This window comes from Spermophilus citellus, assembly GCF_964194105.1.
Source record: "Spermophilus citellus genome assembly, chromosome: 9".
Classification (NCBI taxonomy): domain Eukaryota; kingdom Metazoa; phylum Chordata; class Mammalia; order Rodentia; family Sciuridae; genus Spermophilus; species Spermophilus citellus.
This window is the reverse complement of record NC_138191.1, coordinates 17294593-17312930: the sequence shown is the minus strand read 5'-3', so window position 1 is coordinate 17312930 and position 18338 is coordinate 17294593. Positions and strand designations below refer to the sequence as shown.

The 18338-nt window shown below is 35.2% G+C and overlaps 1 protein-coding gene across 1 annotated transcript in view; it reads right to left on the bottom strand.

Annotated features, from left to right (window-relative positions):
• Positions 1-12282: 12282 nt before the first annotated feature.
• The window catches only part of GDAP2 (ganglioside induced differentiation associated protein 2), a 72538-nt gene continuing 66482 nt past the window's right edge, over positions 12283-18338 (bottom strand). The window contains exon 14 of the mRNA XM_081305555.1: positions 12283-15295. Coding sequence (XP_081161681.1) covers positions 15248-15295 — 48 coding nt within the window. The 3' untranslated portion in view covers positions 12283-15247. The remainder of the gene's footprint in view (positions 15296-18338) is intronic.

Sequence of the window (18338 nt, the reverse complement as noted above, 5' to 3'; positions counted from 1 at the left end):
CATAAAACCCATGATGAGAGCCAAGGATCCAAGATGGCGGAGTAGAGGAGATACCATTTCTGGCTGCCCTGTGCATGAATCCAAGAAAACAGGCGGCATCTCCATGGGGGTCTCTCCTAGATGGAATACAACTCTCAGAGCGTGTGACAGGACCCCTCTACAGTGGATTTTCGCAGAATACACCAGATCTGCGAACTCCCAGCAGAACTCAGAGCTTCTGTGTTCTGGTAAGACTCCAGACTCTGGTCCCAAAGCCTGCAGTTTGAGCACATGCGCGCGGCTCTCAAGTGGCGGAGCAGAGACACCAAATCAGTACCTCGGTAGACCAGCAGAACTCCAGACTGCGCTCTGCTCCCACGCAGGTCACCAGACCACGTTCTAGCCACAGCACAAGGACATCCCAATTCCCTCCACCTCACCGGACACCCTGGTGCTGGAAACAGATGAACTCCATCTTGGAAAATCTTAATTGCAATTTTTTAGTGGGCGTGGCTATCAGCCCGGATCTTCGGATCTGCCACAGAACAGGTACCTGGTTTCCAACTCTCCCTCCCCGCAGCTGCCATAACTTGGCACAGTGACTACCCAACACAAAAACCGTTCTCAGTTGAACAGGAGCACAGTGTGACAAGGGCGACGCCTACCTGGTGCGAGCCTGTGGCTGAGAAGTCCCCCCAGTTGAGACCTGATAAGCAAGAGAGGGGAGGTGAGGGGTCTAAAGACCTGGAGCAAATCAGAGAGACCAAGATAAGGGAAGCTCCAGGCAGGAGAGGGAGAGGATACCAGGAGTTCAAGTCTTCTCACACTGGTTACCTACACCACCCTGAGGGCAGAGACTCAAGCTTGGAATAGACAACTCCACCTACTGGAAAAGAAGAAAAGGAAATGGAATTCTAAGAGTATTTTTTTTCTCTTCCATTTTATCATTTTTCTTTCTCCTCTACCCTTCTGTCCTCTGATCCTCACAACCCCAACATATGTGAAACCAAGAAATTTGCATGAAATAGAACTTTGAGAACTGAGTCACCAGAATAATATAATATAGACGAAATGCATAAGCCCCCCACTTTTCCCCCTTTTTTCTCTCTTTCCTTTTTTCTACCTCCCTTTCTTCCTCTTTCAACCTCCTAATTTTACTATTTTTACTTCTTGTAATTTTCTAAATACATATATATGTTTGTTTTCATGTACTCTACTCCTCCCATGTAATTGTCTACCCTAAATTACCTCCTGTCTATTCCCCTGCTACTAACCCTCTTCACTAGAGTTTTCCTCCAAATTTCCTAAGTTATATTAACCCCATACCCTCACATCTTTCCCCCTAACTATAACGTCCCATGACTGACCCCCAGGTCTCTGTCTACCACCATAAACTGTACACCTTGTATGAGACTACTGATTATATTTTAAATAATAATTGAATCCAACATTTCTGAACACTGAGACTAACTATAAATGTCTTAATAACAATCATTAGTTCATAGGTGATGTATTGTTGATATTGGGATCTGTTAACATTGTCCTTCACCACAAAGGAGGGATCTTGGAACCATACAAGAGCACTACAAACCTATAGGGTAAAAACAATAACACACCAGTTCCACAGAGCTGGAAAGAAAGAAACGCAAGCAACATGAAAAGACAAGGGAAGAAAGTACCACAAACAATTCAAGACAACACATCATTAGAAGAATTAACAGCTACAGCAGACAAAATTACAGAGAAAGATTTCAAGATATATATGATTAAAATGTTTTCGAATCTCAAAGAAGACATTAGAGAACAAATACAGGCAGTGAAAGATCACTTTGACAATGAGCTACATAAACAAATCCAAGAAGCAAAAGATTACCTCTACAGGGAGATAGAGGTTATACAAATAAACCAAACAGAAATCCTTGAAATGAAAGAAATAATAAACCAAATTAAAAACTCAAATGAGAGCATCACCAACAGAGTAGACCACTTAGAAGATAGGACATCAGACAACGAAGACAAAGTATATCATCTTGAAAAGAACGTAGACAGCACAGTGAAAATGACAAGAAACTACAAGCAGGATATCCAAGAAATATGGCATAGCATAAAAAGACCAAATTTAAGAGTTATTGGAATACAGGAAGGAATAGAGGTCCAACCCAAAGGAATGAGCATTCTGTTCAATGAAAAAATATCAGAAAAACATTCCAGATATGACGAATGAAATGGAAATTCAAATCCAAGAAGCTACAGGACACCGAATGTGCAAAATCACAACAGATCCACACCAAGACACATTATAATACCCAGCAAACAGAATAAGGAGAAAAATTTAAAAGCCACAAGAGAAAGAAATCAGATTACATATAGGGGTAAACCAATTAAGATAATGGCAGATTTTTTGACACAGACCCTGAAAGATAGAAGATCCTAGAACAACATATATCAAACTCTGAAAGATAATGGGTGCCAACCAAGAATCTTCTATCCAGCAAAATTAAGCTTCATATTTGAAGAGAAATAAAAACCTTCCACGATAAACAAAAGTCAAAAGAATTTATAGCTAGAAAACCGGCACTACAAAACATCCTTGGCAAAATATTTCATGAAGAGGAAATGAAAAACAACAATGAAAACCAGCAGAGGGAGGTAGTACACTAAAAGAAAAACTAATCAAAGAGGAAACCAAGTCAAGTTAAATAACAAAAATAAACAAATATGGCTGGAAAAACAAGCCATGTCTCAACAGTGTAACCCTAAATGTTAATGGCTTAAACTCACCAATCAAAAGACATAGGCTAGCAGATTGGACTAAAAAAAAGATCCAACAATATGCTGCCTACAGGAGATTCATTTGATAGGAAAAGACATACACAGACTGAAGGTGAAAGGTTGGGAAAAATCATACCATTCACATGGACTGCGGAAGCAAGCAGGGGTTTCCATACTTATACCAATAAAGTAGATTTCAAGCCAAAGTTAATCAAAAGGGATAAAGATGGACATTACTTACTGCTCAAGGGAACCATACACAAACAAGACATAACAATCATAAATATATATGCCCTAAACAATGGTGCAGCTATGTTCACTAAACTCTTCTCAAGTTCAAGAGTGAAACTGACCACAACACAATAATCTTGGGTGACTTTAACACACCTCTCTCACCACTGGACAGATCTTCCAAAGAAAAGTTGAATAAAGAAACTATAGAGCTCAATAACACAATTAATAACTCAGACTTAACTGACATATATAGAATATATCAACCAGCATCAAGCGGATACACTTTCTTCTAAGCAGCACATGGACCCTTCTCGAAGACAGACCATATACTATGCCACAGGGCAACTCTTAGCAAATACAAAGGAGTAGAGATACTACCATGCATTTTATCAGATCATAATGGAATGAAATTGGAAATCAATGACAAAATAAAGAATAAAGATTTCTGCATCACATGGAGACTGAATGGGTTAAAGAAGACATCAAGGTGGAGATTAAAAAATCCTTAGAGGTGAATGAGAACACAGACACATCAAAATCTCTGGGACACTATGAAAGCAGTACTAAGAGGAAAATTCATTGCATGTAGTTCATTCCTTAAAAGAAGAAAAAGTCAACAAATAAATGACCTCACATTACATCTTAAAGCCCTAGAAAAAGAACAAATCAGCAGCAAAAGCAGAGGAAGGCAAAAAATAATTAAAATCAGAGCTGAAATCAATGAAATGGAAACAAAAGAAACAATTGAAAAAACTGACAAAACTAAAAGTTTGTTCTTTGAATAAATAAATAAAATTGACAGACCCATAGCCATGCTAATGAAGAGAAGGAGAGAGAGAACTCAAATTACAAGCATACGCGATGAAAAAGGCAATATCACAATAGACACTACAGAAATACAGAAGATAATTAGAAATTATTTTGAAACCTTATACTCTAATAAAATAGAAGACAGTGAAGGGATCAATAAACTCCTTAAGTCATATGATCTGCCCAGATTGAGTCAGGAAGATATACACAACTTAATCAGACTAATACCCAGGGAGGAAATAGAAGAAGCCATCAAAAGATTACCAACCAAGAAAAGCACAGGACTGTATGGATACACAGCAGAGTTCTACAAGACCTTTAAAGAAGAACTAATACCAATACTCTTCAATTTATTTCAGGAAATAGAAAAAGAGGGAGCACTTCCAAACTCATTCTATAAGGCCAATATCACCCTGATTCCAAAACCAGACAAAGACACTTCAAAGAAAGAAAACTTCAGACCATATCTCTAATGAACATAGATGCAAAAACCTCAATAAAATTCTGGCAAATCGAATACAAAAACATCAAAAAGATTGTGCACCATGATCAAGTGGGATTCTTCCCAGGGATGCAAGGTTGGTTTAACATACGGAAATCAATAAATGTAATTCATCACATCAATAGACTTAAAGATAAGAATTATATGGTAATCTCGATAGACACAGAAAAAGCACTGGACAAAATACAGTACCTCTTTATGTTCAAAACACTAGAAAAACTATGGATAATAGGAACATATCTCAACATTGTAAAGGCTAGATACCCTAAGCCTCAGGCCAATATCATTCTAAACGGAGAAAAATTGAAGGCATTCCCTCTAAAATCTGGAACAAGACAGGGATGCCCTCTATCACCACTTCTATTTAACATAATTCTTGAAATACTGGCCAGAGCAATTAGACAGACAGAAGAAATTAAAGGGATAAGTATAAGAAAAGAAGAACTTAAACTAGAACTATTTTGGTGATGATATGATTATATTCCTAGAAGACACAAAAAACTCCACCAGAAAACTTCTAGAACTATTAAATGAATTCAGCAAAGTAGCAGGATATAAAATCAACACCCATAATTCAAAGGTATTTCTGTATATCAGTGACAAATCCTCTGTGAAGGAAATGAGGAAAACTATCCTGTTCACAATATCCTGAAAAAAAAAAAAAACAAAACACCTGAAAACTACAGAACCCTAAAGAAAGAAGTCAAAGAAGACCTTAGAAGATGGAAAAATCTACCTTGCTCATGGATAGGCAGAATTAATATTATCAAAATGACCATACTTCCAAAAACACTCTACAGGTTTAATGCAATTCCGATTAAAATACCAATGGCATTCCTCATAGAAATAGAAAAAGCAATCATGAAATTCATCTGGAAAAATAAAAGACCCAGAATAGCTAAAGCAATTCTAAGCAGGAAGAGTGAAGCAGGTGGTATTGCTATACCAGACCTTAAACTATACTACAGAGCAATAGTAACAAAAACAGCATGGTACTGGCACCAAAACAGGCAGGTAGACCAATGGTACAGAATAGAGGACACAGAGACTAACCCACAAGATTACAAATATCTAATATTAGACAAAGTTGCCAAAAACATGCACTGGAGAAAAGATAGCATCTTCAACAAATGGTGCTGGGAAAACTGGAAATCCATATGTAACAAAATGAAATTAAACCTCTATCTTTAACCATGCACAAAACTTAACTCAAAATGGATCAAGGACCTAGGATATAAACCAGAAACTCTGCATCTAATATAAGAAAAACTAGGCCCTAATCTTCATCATGTGAGATTAGGCCCCAACTTCCTTAATAAGACTCCTATAGCACAAGAATTAAAATCAAGAATCAATAAATGGGATGGAATTAAACTAAAAAGTTTTTTTTTCTCAGCAAAAGAAACAATCTGTGAGGTGAACAGAGAGCCTGCATCCTGGGAGCAAATTTTTACCCCTCACACATCAAATAGAGCACTAATCTCTAGGATATATAAAGAACTCAAAAAGCTAAACACCAAAAAAACCAAAACAAAACAAAAAACAAAAACAACAACAAAAAAAAAACAAATAACAAATGGGCCAAGGACCTGAACAGACACTTCTCAGGAGAGGAAATACAATCAATCAACAAATATATGAAAAAATGCTCATCATTTATAGCAATCAGAGAAATGCAAATCAAAACTCTCTAAGATACCATCTCACTCCAATCAGAATGGCAGCTATTATGAAGACAAACAACAACAAGTGTTGGCGAGGATGTGGGGAAAAAGGAACATTCATACATTGCTGGTGGGACTGCAAATTGGTGCAGCCAATTTGGAAAGTAGTATGGAGATTCCTTGGAAATCTGGGAATGGAACCACCATTTGACCCAGCTATTCCTCTCCTCGGACTATACCCAAAGGACTTAAAACAGCATACTACAGGGACACAGCCACATCATGTTTATAGTAGCACAATTCAAAATAGATAAACTGTGGAGCCAACCTAAATGTTCTTCAGTGGATAAATGGATAAAAAAATGTGGCATATATACACAATGGAATTTTACTCAGCATTAAAAAGGAACAAAATCATGGCATTTGCAGGTAAAAGGATGGCGTTGGAGAAGATAATGCTAAGTGAAGTTAGCCAATCCCCCCAAAAAACAAATGCTGAATGTTTTCTCTGATATAAGGGGGTGATTCATAGTGGGGTAGGAAGGGACAGCATGGGAGAATTAGATTAATTCTGGATAGGGAAGAGGGTGGGAAGAAAAGGGAGGAGGCAGGGGATTAGCAAGGATGATGGAATGTGATGGGCATCATTATACAAAGTACATGTATGAAGACTTGATTTGGGTGTCAACATACTTTATATACAGAGATATTAAAAATTGTGGTAATATGTATATTATGAATTGTAATGCAAAAAATAAAACACAAAGTATATGTATAAAGGCCAAAAAAAAAAAAAGAAACCCATGATGAGTTTTATGGCTAATAATAATAATTTAGTTTCTCCTATGGAAGCAAGAGCTTCCATAATTTCATTTTAGAGCCTCTCCTGAAGTACATTTGGTGCTTGAGAGGGCACCACTTGCCTAAGGTAGCATAGGTTTCTTTGTGGTATAAGTTCATCATATTCAGATTAGCATTTAAAAAATATTATTAAAAAAGTAATCACCAAGCAGATGGTTTAAGATGCCACCTTCTCCTCTGATTTGCTGTAAGGGGATATTTTTCTTTAAGGGGTGGGACAGTGAATGAACATTTGGGTAAAAATTAAAATCCCAAATGTTTAAAGGTAAATTAACATTAGCCACTGCCTCAAAACACTTTCACAGTCCTTGAACAATTCTGCGGCTAGTTCCTAAATTCTGCTCTTTCCTTGAAACCTGGCTGAGGAAGCACAAGGTATATAAAAAATAAACAACATGTTTAAAAAACAGATGTGCAAACATAGCTATAACAATGAGCTCTATAGATGCAGTCATCCTGAGTCTAGTTAGTATCTATATGATGTGGCTATTAGTTCAACCTGTCTTTGGGGCCTCTATTTCTTTATCCATAAAATAGGAGGGTTCAGTGGTTCTGTAGTTTGAGAACCAATGTCCCTTTCTTTCATAATATTTCTTCATACCTACTTAATTATAATAAGTATAATTCATGGATAGCATAACTCATCTATACATCGATTAAAAACATATATAATAATTTATAATAAGCATTTCAAAATATAGAGGCCAATGTTTTGAATTAGAAGATATAATGAAATTGTCAAAAGCTTTCTATATCTATTAATAAAGAATTATTTGGAGTTTAAAGAGGCAAAAGATCAAAAATATTCCATCCAAGTAGTAAAGGAAAAGTTATAAAAATAATCCAGTCTCATTTGTATTCAATAAATAAGAGGAAAATAACTTTAACTGAAGAAGGGTTCCCAACTCAGTTTGAATAACAGACTGATGAAATGAAGAAAGCCAAGAACTGAGCCTTATCTACAAAAATGATGCCAGTCAGTGAGGCTGTGATAGAAAATCTGTCTTCTCTCTTGATAAACCACACATATGGAAAAGCATGATTTCACTGAATTTAAAGACCTGGCAGAGAGGGAAAAGAGGCTGGGTAGGAAAAGAAATTAATTACCTACACAGCAATATTATTATGATGTCACTACTTAAGATATAGGGAAATAAAACAGGAAATATTTTAAAGCTTCCTGAATTAACAAAATTCAATGATAGCATTATATTTCATGTACCTCCACTACTTTAACAATTTGTGCAAATATGTTTTTAGTAAGTAGGGGAAGAATCTGAATTTGACACATGTCATCTTTGTTGATAAATAATTTAACTTCTGTTACAACTCTCTCCTGGTATTTTCTACCATCACCAAATACCAGAAAGCAAAAAAAAAAAAAAAAAAAAAAAAAAATCAACCTAGCCTGCAGGTAAGTAGGTTTGTTCAGTTTCTAGAAATCCAGAATTTATTTTAGAAAATTAGAAACAAAGATAGAATACTACTAGAATACTACCAGAAACTACTTTAAAGGACAGTTAGAACAATTTTTTTAGATGCTTCAGAGATGAAAATTAAGAAGCATGCATACTATTTCATAGAATTGGCATGGGATATCAGAATAGTACTTGTGGGAGAAATTCCATGAAAAAGCTATTTTACAAGTCAGGGAGAATATCATGTTATCTCATAAAATAATCTCATGTAACCATAAAAATACAAGAGCACAATAATGCACAAGTTGAACCTAATGGTCATAATAGCAATAGTGTACACATGGCCTAGTGTGATAGTCTTTAAATGAAATTTATTTTTTGTGATTATAAGTATTAGCACATCACACAATCATTAAAAGGAAGGAACCATTTCCTCTCTACAGAAATATTGATTTTATATAAATATTAAGAAAATAATTTAAGATAAAAACTTTTAAAATAAGCAACTCACATTGATATTCTATATTTTTTATAAGAGCATGAGATTTGGTATCAGATTTGGATTTGAATATTGATGCTACAACTCAATAGTTAAGAAATACACACACACATATTCACATACATATATATGTATATATATACATACATATGTGGGTGGGGGCGAGAGAAGTAGGGGGAGAGAGAACGCTTAACAAAATTTGAGGCAAACAGCAAATCCTCAATGTTAAGCTAATATTATTTCTAATCCAAGAAGTGCTAACTGCCATTTATAAACACTATGCTTAAGGGACATTATTGCATTTATTTCTCCTAATCACTCAGTAAGTATTACCACCCCTGTTTAATACATGAAAATGCTGAGGTTCAGAGAGGCTGAGAAACATGCCAAAATTCTGAACTTGGGCATGTGAGAAATCAAAGCACCAAAGCTACTAACCACTAAATTATTGCTTCTTAAAGTGAAAGCTCTTAAAAATCCTTGTGGAGTGTGTTTGTGTGCATGTTGCGGGTGAAGTACCCATGATTTGACTCTGAGAATTATATATTTTTCATGTTGATGAAACACTTAAAATAATCAATATTCATGTCCTGAATTATCTGGATAATTGTCTTAAAACCAAATATTGCCAAAATATTTCAGTGCCTAGGCTTGCATTTGTATTAATTCCACATTAAAGAAAGCGCAGTTCTGCGTTAGTTGTGGAAGCATATGGAGAACATTGCCTGACATAATAGGGAAATGATGCACTCCTTCTAGAAGAAGACCAAATAACATTACTATGTGCTGAACACATGAAGTAGTTTTAAAGAGAGAAAAGGGAGAGAACCAAGTTACAACACATGGCAGGACATGCACGCTCAAGTGAACCGGTACTGTAGTATTCAGTGCTATAACCATTTTAGTAGTGATATGGCAAAACAAAACCATCCATCACATTTAATGAACACTCTTAAATTTGACTAGTTTTTATAGTTTTGCCTATTTATAATCTGCAAACTTGTTTTGGTTTTATACTTGTGCATTTATGCCTAGTTTATACCTACTTAAGTTAATACACATAATTAAGGCAATAGATATAACAAATGGAAACTGAGGAGTTAAGAGATTTTCCCTTTTATCAAAAGGGGATTACATTATACAAGTTTGAGAAACACTGCTCTATGCTGCATTTCTTGTACACGTAGTCTTCAGCAGGTCACTTTAACTTCCATTACTACTTCACTCTCAGGACTTGCAGGAGTACTCAAAGAAATGAGTGTGAAAGTGCCTGGCCTACAGAAGGTATTAAAATGATAGTTCTGTCTCCTTTCTCTGAAATGGGGAAAATAATATGGAAGTTAAAGGCTTTTACTCTAAGTGTGGGCTGGGGAGTATCAATTTTACCTGAGAGCTTGTTAGAAACCGAGAATCTGAAATTTAACAATCCCCCTAAGCTGACTTAATATCTGCACATTGAAGTTTTGAGGAGCACTAGTGTAGATTTCTATGGAGAATGTTGACAATAAAATTCAGTGTGTTCTGTACAACTCTTTAGGTTAACTTTGGTGATTAGAGAAAGGCCTAGTGTAAATAGCCAAAACAGAATGTCCTTCCCTGGTTTCAGAATAAATAATATTTTCACTATTGGCTCTTTTTTTTTTTAAATCTTTTTATTTTTTAGTTTTCGGTGGGCACAACATCTTTGTTTGTATGTAGTGCTGAGGATCGAACCCGGACCGCACACATGCCAGGCGAGTGCGCTACTGCTTGAGCCTCATCCCCAGCCCCACTATTGGCTCTTTATAGGCTTTATTTGCATACAGTGGAGCTCTCTTTGAAAGGGATCTAATTTCAAATCTATTTTAGACAAAATTTCTTTTAAAATACTAAGTATTCATAAAAGCTTTCTGGATTTTGAATAAACAAATTGTAGGATCCTGACAATTAAGACATATTTAGGTTTCCTTTATCCAACAGCAATTCAAATAATTTATATATGCTAAGCTCTTAAATGTCATATGATATCTGGTCTAACAGAGTCGTGGCTCAGCTTATAACTATGTGCTTACATTAACAAAATATATTATAAAAAGTGTGATTGTGTATACAAAATATTAGTTTTACTGTTTGACAAAATATTATATCATATTCAGCAGTTATGATTTTGTTAGTGAAATTCACCTAGAGAATACTATGATTTTGTTCCTGAATCCAGTGGCCCTATACATTTAAAACAAGTTGGACTTAAAAGATTCAAAGATGCTAGCCTTGCTAATGTAGAAAATACTTTTCATGAGAGCCACTAATGTCTAAACTAATCTGGATAATGTTTAGGTGTTAGTTTGGTAAGAATCAAAGCTTGAACTGTTTTATTTATTGCTCTATATCTTCACATATTGACTACAGATGTCATATTCAAAGAAAGACTGTAAAGCAAAGCAGCTCATGTATATGTATGTGTGTGCATATGTAAATATCTATGTTCAGGCCTACTAAATGATCTTTATCACCTCTGGGTTTATAATATGATCCAGACTCTAGGTGTGTTGTGGCCTGAATATTTGTGCCCTGCTCCATTGTCCCATTCATCTGTTGAAGCTCTAATTCCCAGTGATGGATCTGGAAGTAGGGCTTTTGGTATGTCATGGGGCAAAGCCCTCATAAATGGAATTAGTATCTTTAAAAGAAGAGATAGGCAAGTGATGATCTCTTTCTCTGCCACATAAAGGTACAGGAAGGAGACTATCTGCAAACCAGGAAGAGGGCCCTCTTTGGGAGCTAAATTGAATGGTACTCTGACCCTAAGATTTCCTAACCTCCAAGTACATGTCTGTTGTTTAAGCCACCCAGTTTATGGTATTCACCCAAAGTGACAAAGACAAAGTAGGATCTCTTTTCTCCTGAAGGAGATCTCAGGTAATCACAAACCAAGAGTTAGTCATAAGCTATGAGGCTGCATTAGTGCGTGCAACTAAAACACTCTATTACCTATTGGTTATGATGATGACAAATTAAGAGAATTCCAATAGGAAGCTTACCTGACCCACTTCAATTTTAGAGGCATTTAGAGGTTATCTTATAGTGCTTTACGTCTTTAATATAATTAATCCACTGTTCCTAGAACTATATTCTTCTTCTGTATCCTGTATTTCAAATTGTAATTTCTATTCATATATTCTTCTTCTGTATCCTGTATTTCAAATTGTAATTTCTATTCATAAATAGAAACTTCTATTCTGTAAACATATAAACACAGACAATGTATTAGGGGAACACTATGTGATTTTTACCTCATGCTGAATACTACATTTTATTACTCTTCTATTAACTGTCGCAAGGTAAAGACTAAACTGTTACCTATAGTTCAAATTCATTAAACAATACCTAAGCAAATGAAAAAAAAAGGGAAGAAACAGTCTATGTTTTTAATACCAGAGTGATTTTATATATATATATATATATATATATATATATATATATATATATATATACACACACACACATATATATATATATATATATACACACACACACACATCTTATTTCTTTAAGACTTCTGAAATTTGATTTAAAAAATCTACATGCAGAAGGGGGGAATAACTCAGTGGTAAAACACACAGCACTTGTCTGTCATGCTTGAAGCTCTGGGTTTGATCCCCAGCACCATTAAAAAAAAAAAAAAGACTCTATATTCACTTTTTCCACCAAAAATACTCTATAAATACCTGCTGATTACTCTCAAAACACTATGGATTCCTTTGAAAAAGGAAATGTAACAAAGTATCAATAAAATAAGTTATATATTAAAGGAAAGAAAATCTTTAAAATCAGAATCACTTGCCCATAAGAGTCTGATAAGGACTATGCTCAAGAGATCATTTTCAGAATCATTTTCAGATCCAGAAACTTGGATGTGGGTGAATTAAGAACTCAAATATATACTGAAGCAAGAAATATACTTGTTTCAAAAATTGTATTATGCCTTATAATTAATAAATTAGTATTTTGTAAGCTGTGTCTTCAGCAATTCAACTAGCTTTTGGCATGACCAAAGCATAATTGAACTAAGCTTTTGGTGGTAGTTTGGATTAACCTCAGATGCTAGTGGTCATCTCCACTCAGTCACCCCTTTTTCCTCGAAGATGTTCTTGAAAATGACATGTGTTGTCCAGGCTATCCAACTTTTTGACAAAAGCATACACACACACACACACACACACAAAATGTTAATCATTTCAGTATCAAGGTCACTGTGTTTACCCTCTAGGAAACAATTTCATTATATATAAGTGTTATAACACTTTCGACAACTATAAAAGAATGAACTTGGTCCCATGAGACCATAATTCCACTGAGAAGAGGTGGCCCTTATGTTTCTTTAGTCATAATCATTAAATTATGAAATACTGTTGATACATGTAGTCCCTTTATAGCTTAATATATCAACTACACTAGAATCTCAGCAGAGAATCTTGCGTTGCTAAACACTAATACACTGGTATAAATAAAGCAAAGGAAAGTTCTTTCAGAATTACTGCCTACAAGAAATTGTATATATAAATTTGCTTCCTTTCAAATGGCAAATTAGCTGCCATCTGTACTATTTATAGCAACAATCATCTAGGCCAGTTGAGGTAGCTAAGTACAGTTTTAAGAAAGAAAAGTTGGCATTTTTTCTAGCTGCTTCCAGTGAAAAGGATACTTTAGATATATCCAATAGTTGACTATGGAATATAAAATAAGAATTCCAGATTTTAAGGCTCAAGGTTTTAAAAGAATACTGTTGGAGAGGAAGCTTAACATCAGAATTCTGACTGTCTTTTTGGAGCTAATGACCTAGGGAACATTCTAGGAAGTCCTTAAAATAAAGTATATATGAGGAACAAGTAGATTTGATGTCTGACACAAAGCAAATGTGTCCAGTACACGCAAAAGAATGTTTATCCAAGAAATGTGAAGTCCCTTGTTGTTTACATGGGAAAACACAGGATTGGATAACACAAATATAGGGGATTTTCGTATCATAATGAAGTGTGTTTCTGTTATCTCCACTGAAGTAAGTTTGGGCACAGGGGAATGGAATGTTTAGAAGCACTGATTCTGAACACATTAGAACAGATGGGTTCTACTTTGTCTTCTCTGAACTGCAAATATACATACATGATGGGGCCAGGGAGATGAGGTGGGTGGGTGTAGGAATCAAAAGGAGTATGAAGACACTCAGATGGAAATGAAAATGGTTTGACCTTAATTCAAGAAGAAATCCTTACAATGGTTAACAGATGTCTCCAATTAAAGTGCAGCACTGGGGAAGGAGAAGGCCAGAGGAAATTCTGGAAAAAGCAGGAAGGTGGTCATCAGGGCTGCACTAACTGTTCTTGCCCCCCATGAAAAAAATATCATTCCAAAGGTGATGAAGACAAGAGTGCCTTGTAGCATTTGCTCAAGTATATTTATTCCCATTTAAAAACTAGCTGAAGGCACCCCATCACACAAACTCCCTCAGACATTTTTCATCCAAAGTCTCCAAGTTCTTTCTAAATACTACCTTTTTCATACCTAGGTGAGGGAGGTAGCATATCTTTTACTAATAAGTTAAGGCACAAATAAAGTCTGAGTGGCAAAAGAAGTCTGGAAAAAAGCCAATGACTAGGTTCCGGGACATTTTTTTACTGCAACATACTTCCTCCATTGTCCACATACGCAACTCAAGAGACACTGAGCCAAACAAAATCCTTCATGACTCTGGAAGACAGCACGCTCCTGAGGGATGAGTGATGAAGTCCTGGGATATGCTCGTAAGACTGCTAGCAGGTGCACTCCTTTTGAATAAGATCAAATTATCCTCGATTGTCAGAAAAAGACTGAAGATACAGTCTTCTTGTTTCCCTACACTGTTAAAACAGTGGCGATCTTACTAAATTGTATGATCTTAAATCCTAGTCTCAACTTATGTAGTCAATTTGCAAGTCCTACATTTTGCTAATGATGTTTATGTTTTTCAGCAGACATATTTCTACATTTTTGGTCCCAGATAATTTTCTTACAACTAGGTTATATGTATAAAATATAATGGTATTATCAGCAGGATCTAAAGCAGACAATGCATCCAGTTAGCATACATTGGTTATATATATTTCAAGAAATATTTAAATACACAAAGGAAGCGTGCAATGTTTAAGAGAAGACATGAACATTGTTGGTGGCTTATGCAAAGGAGAATCCGGTGTCCTTCAGGAAACTGAAGATACTCAAAGGTTGCTCCCCAATTCCTATTATCAACACTCTAAAAATGAACATTTCCATTTGATACAAATATACAAATTTAAAATGTGTGCAGTTCAGAATGGCCTACCATTTTTAGATTGCTTATGTGCCAGAAAATATAGTCAATAAAAAAATACCAGAGAGGTGGGGACAAAAGGCTCTCTGGATCTGTACAGCAAAAATGAACATCACTTTAATAGGTAGTGATTTGTGGAAGAAGTGGCATCCTTGGAATCAAGAAGCACTAGAAGATGGCAGGTCACAAATCTGGTGATGGGGGGTAAGATGTGTAGTAAGGCCCATTTTCCTGTGGAAAGAAAAACAGAAAAGAATAATAAGTAATAAGACCAATTTCACTGGAAATGTGAAAGAAAGGAATGTATAATCAACAAGGTAGGGTGTGTAAAGTGTCTAGTACATGTCTGGCACTGAGCAGCCCTCAGCTGTTAGAGTAGTTTCAGGGCAGTGAGTCAGAGTTCATGTAAAATAAATAGAAGCAATAAAATGATAATATGCTTTGACAATGCCACTTATTGAATATTCCATATGCAAGACATGGTTTTTCACTATCATTTTAAATCCCCATATAATTCCATGCAGTAGGCAATATCCTCATTTCACACAAGAGGAAAATGATCACACATATCACATAATTCACCTAGTCACCTACCAGTATCCAGCAAAGCCTGGATCTAACCTCAAATCTACTTGAATGTAACATGCAGATTCTTTTCTGTTAGAATGTGTTGTCTCACTGTGTGCCAAATCTTAATATGAAACAACAACAAAATTATCTCTGAGGAATGTAATAACTATAACTCTGGGCAGAAGTGAGTCTTCTTCATGACATACCCAAGTGGCAAAGCTTATAACAATTATAGTTATAAGGGAATTTATTTCCAGACCAAAATGGAGAATTAAATGCCAGAACTTTAATGTCAAATGTAGAAAGCAACGAATCAGAGTAAGGAGAAAATGTTTGGCCCATACTTTGGCTAATTTTATCTTAATAAAAGCCAAGACAAGTTAATTTTATGGTAGGAGGATCCTAGATGAGATTTAATGAGACTTAAGTTTTCTCATTTTTAAGAAAGTTTCTTATTTTTAAGAAAAGTATTTCTTTGACAATGAACTTATTTTCAATAAAACATAAACAAAATGTTTAACAAATGTATAACAATAATTAGAAATGAACAATGAGAAGTAAAATGAAAATAGATTGCTTCATAGTATATTTACATTATAATTACATTATAATTATGGAATAGGAGTTGACACTGGTGCTATAACCAGGAAAACAAGGTATTAAAAAAAAAATGGCTTACATAGAAACACCCTAGGACTAGCTACATATCTAGAAACTTGAAATAAAACCTTTTTCGTTTTAGCACTTCCTATCAGAATCTGTCAGTAGCCAGTCCTGATTCTTCAATATACATGGAAGCTATGACAAAGAAACATTCCCTAAAGAGAGAAATCTTTTCTGAAGTTCATCTGAAAAGAAATAGTTTACTGATTGACTTTAAAAGTTCTCCATTCTATTCTACCCCCACACTTCCTTAGGTTTCTCATATCCATGTTGAACTGCCGTAAATTAAGAAGGTCAACTTTATATGTAAGGCCACAAATTAGGACTCACATTAATCTCACAAGGGACTGTGAAACAATCAAATATTTTTTCTATTTCTGGAAATAATCATAGAAATTTTTAAAAAATTGTTGCCAGGTAAGATTGTATACTCTCTGACTGTATTTATAAAATTACTGACTAGCCCCTTTTCTGAAGTGGCTTCAGTATCATTTTTACCTAGATAAAAATTATCTTTTAAATACCTTGAAAGGTCTCTTTCAATCCTATAGAATTTATGTCACTCTTCAAAGTCATAAAAATCCCAGACAAGGGATTTTTCTAAACGTACATCCACCATGACTTCACCGCTTCACCCAATAATAAACCTACTATGTGCAAGGCACAATTGAACATGGTAATAAAATAAATTGACTCCATACTTGTTTCTTTTCTTCAGTACTATTTTTAATTCTTCCTGTGCACTAAAGGAACATGTTTCCTTACAAGTCAACATCCAACCACCTTCTGGTATCTCATCTCTATGTCCCACAGGGCACATCAAACCTAATGTGTTATAGGTTTGTGCCTGTCCCTTCCACCCAGTCTCCCAATGCTTTTCCTTCATATTGATTCTCTGGGGTAATGGCAGCACCACACATCAAGTCTCCTAAAGCATTTACTTTCTGCTTCATCTGTAGTGACTACTTACTTACCAAATCCTGCAGATTTTATTTCCTAGTGTCTATTTCTAAATATTTCCAAAATATTTGAATCTCCTCTGACTATATTTATAAAATTACTGACTAGTTCCTCTTCTGAAGTGGCTTCAGTATCAAATGCATCTTACCACAGTCACTATCACTGTCTTTACTCTAGTTTTATTTTTCCTCTGGCTTCACTAATAGACTCAAATCTCCTTGCCTATCTCCCTCTCGATTCATTCTCTCTGCTGTTTCTGTACTTAGCTTTCTAAACAGGAATGCAACAGCAGTTTTTCTTTGCAGAACACTCTCCACTGACTAAGCCAAGACCTGCAACATAATGTGTAAAGTTCCAGGATCTAGTGATCTGCCTGCCTTTTCCTCATCATCTCCTGATGCCCTGTTTGGCTTCTTCCCCATTTTATGCATCTCTCTGGCTTCGATATACATATGACCTAATAAGTCAATTAATAGTTTGGAGATTATTATATTTAATTTTAATTAATTATATTATATCTGTATTACATATACCAAAAAATAACAAGAAAGCTAAACAAACATCCAAAACAAACCAGAAAAACACCAAATCTGAGTGTGGTGGAGTTTTAACTAATATTTAATAAAAACTTACTTTACAGACCCTTAAGAATAAAGAAAATGCTTAGGCCTTAAATAAACAGTCCTTAAGGTTTTCTAACCAATTACTCAACTTATATATTTTTACCCCAGAAAATAAATTATAAATACAGACACTAGCTTTGAATTGTCATTCCAACTTGTTGGTATTAAAATGTTCTTTGGTACCTTCATATTTATTGTGATTAAGAACATTGAGTGCAGTTCAAAGCATAACAATAAGGCCACTTTTTACTCCAACAATCTGCAGTAAATAAAAAGTGATAGTTTTTTTCCCCTACCATATATTCAACAATCTTTGTATTTATGATCCAGCTGTTCCAATTACAAATCCTCTCTTTGCAACAGCCAAACATGAAACTGTATTAGCTATTAGAACATATTAAACACTCTGCTCTTCACATAAGGGGAACAGAAGTCACAGCTGAAGTGAGAGAAATGTT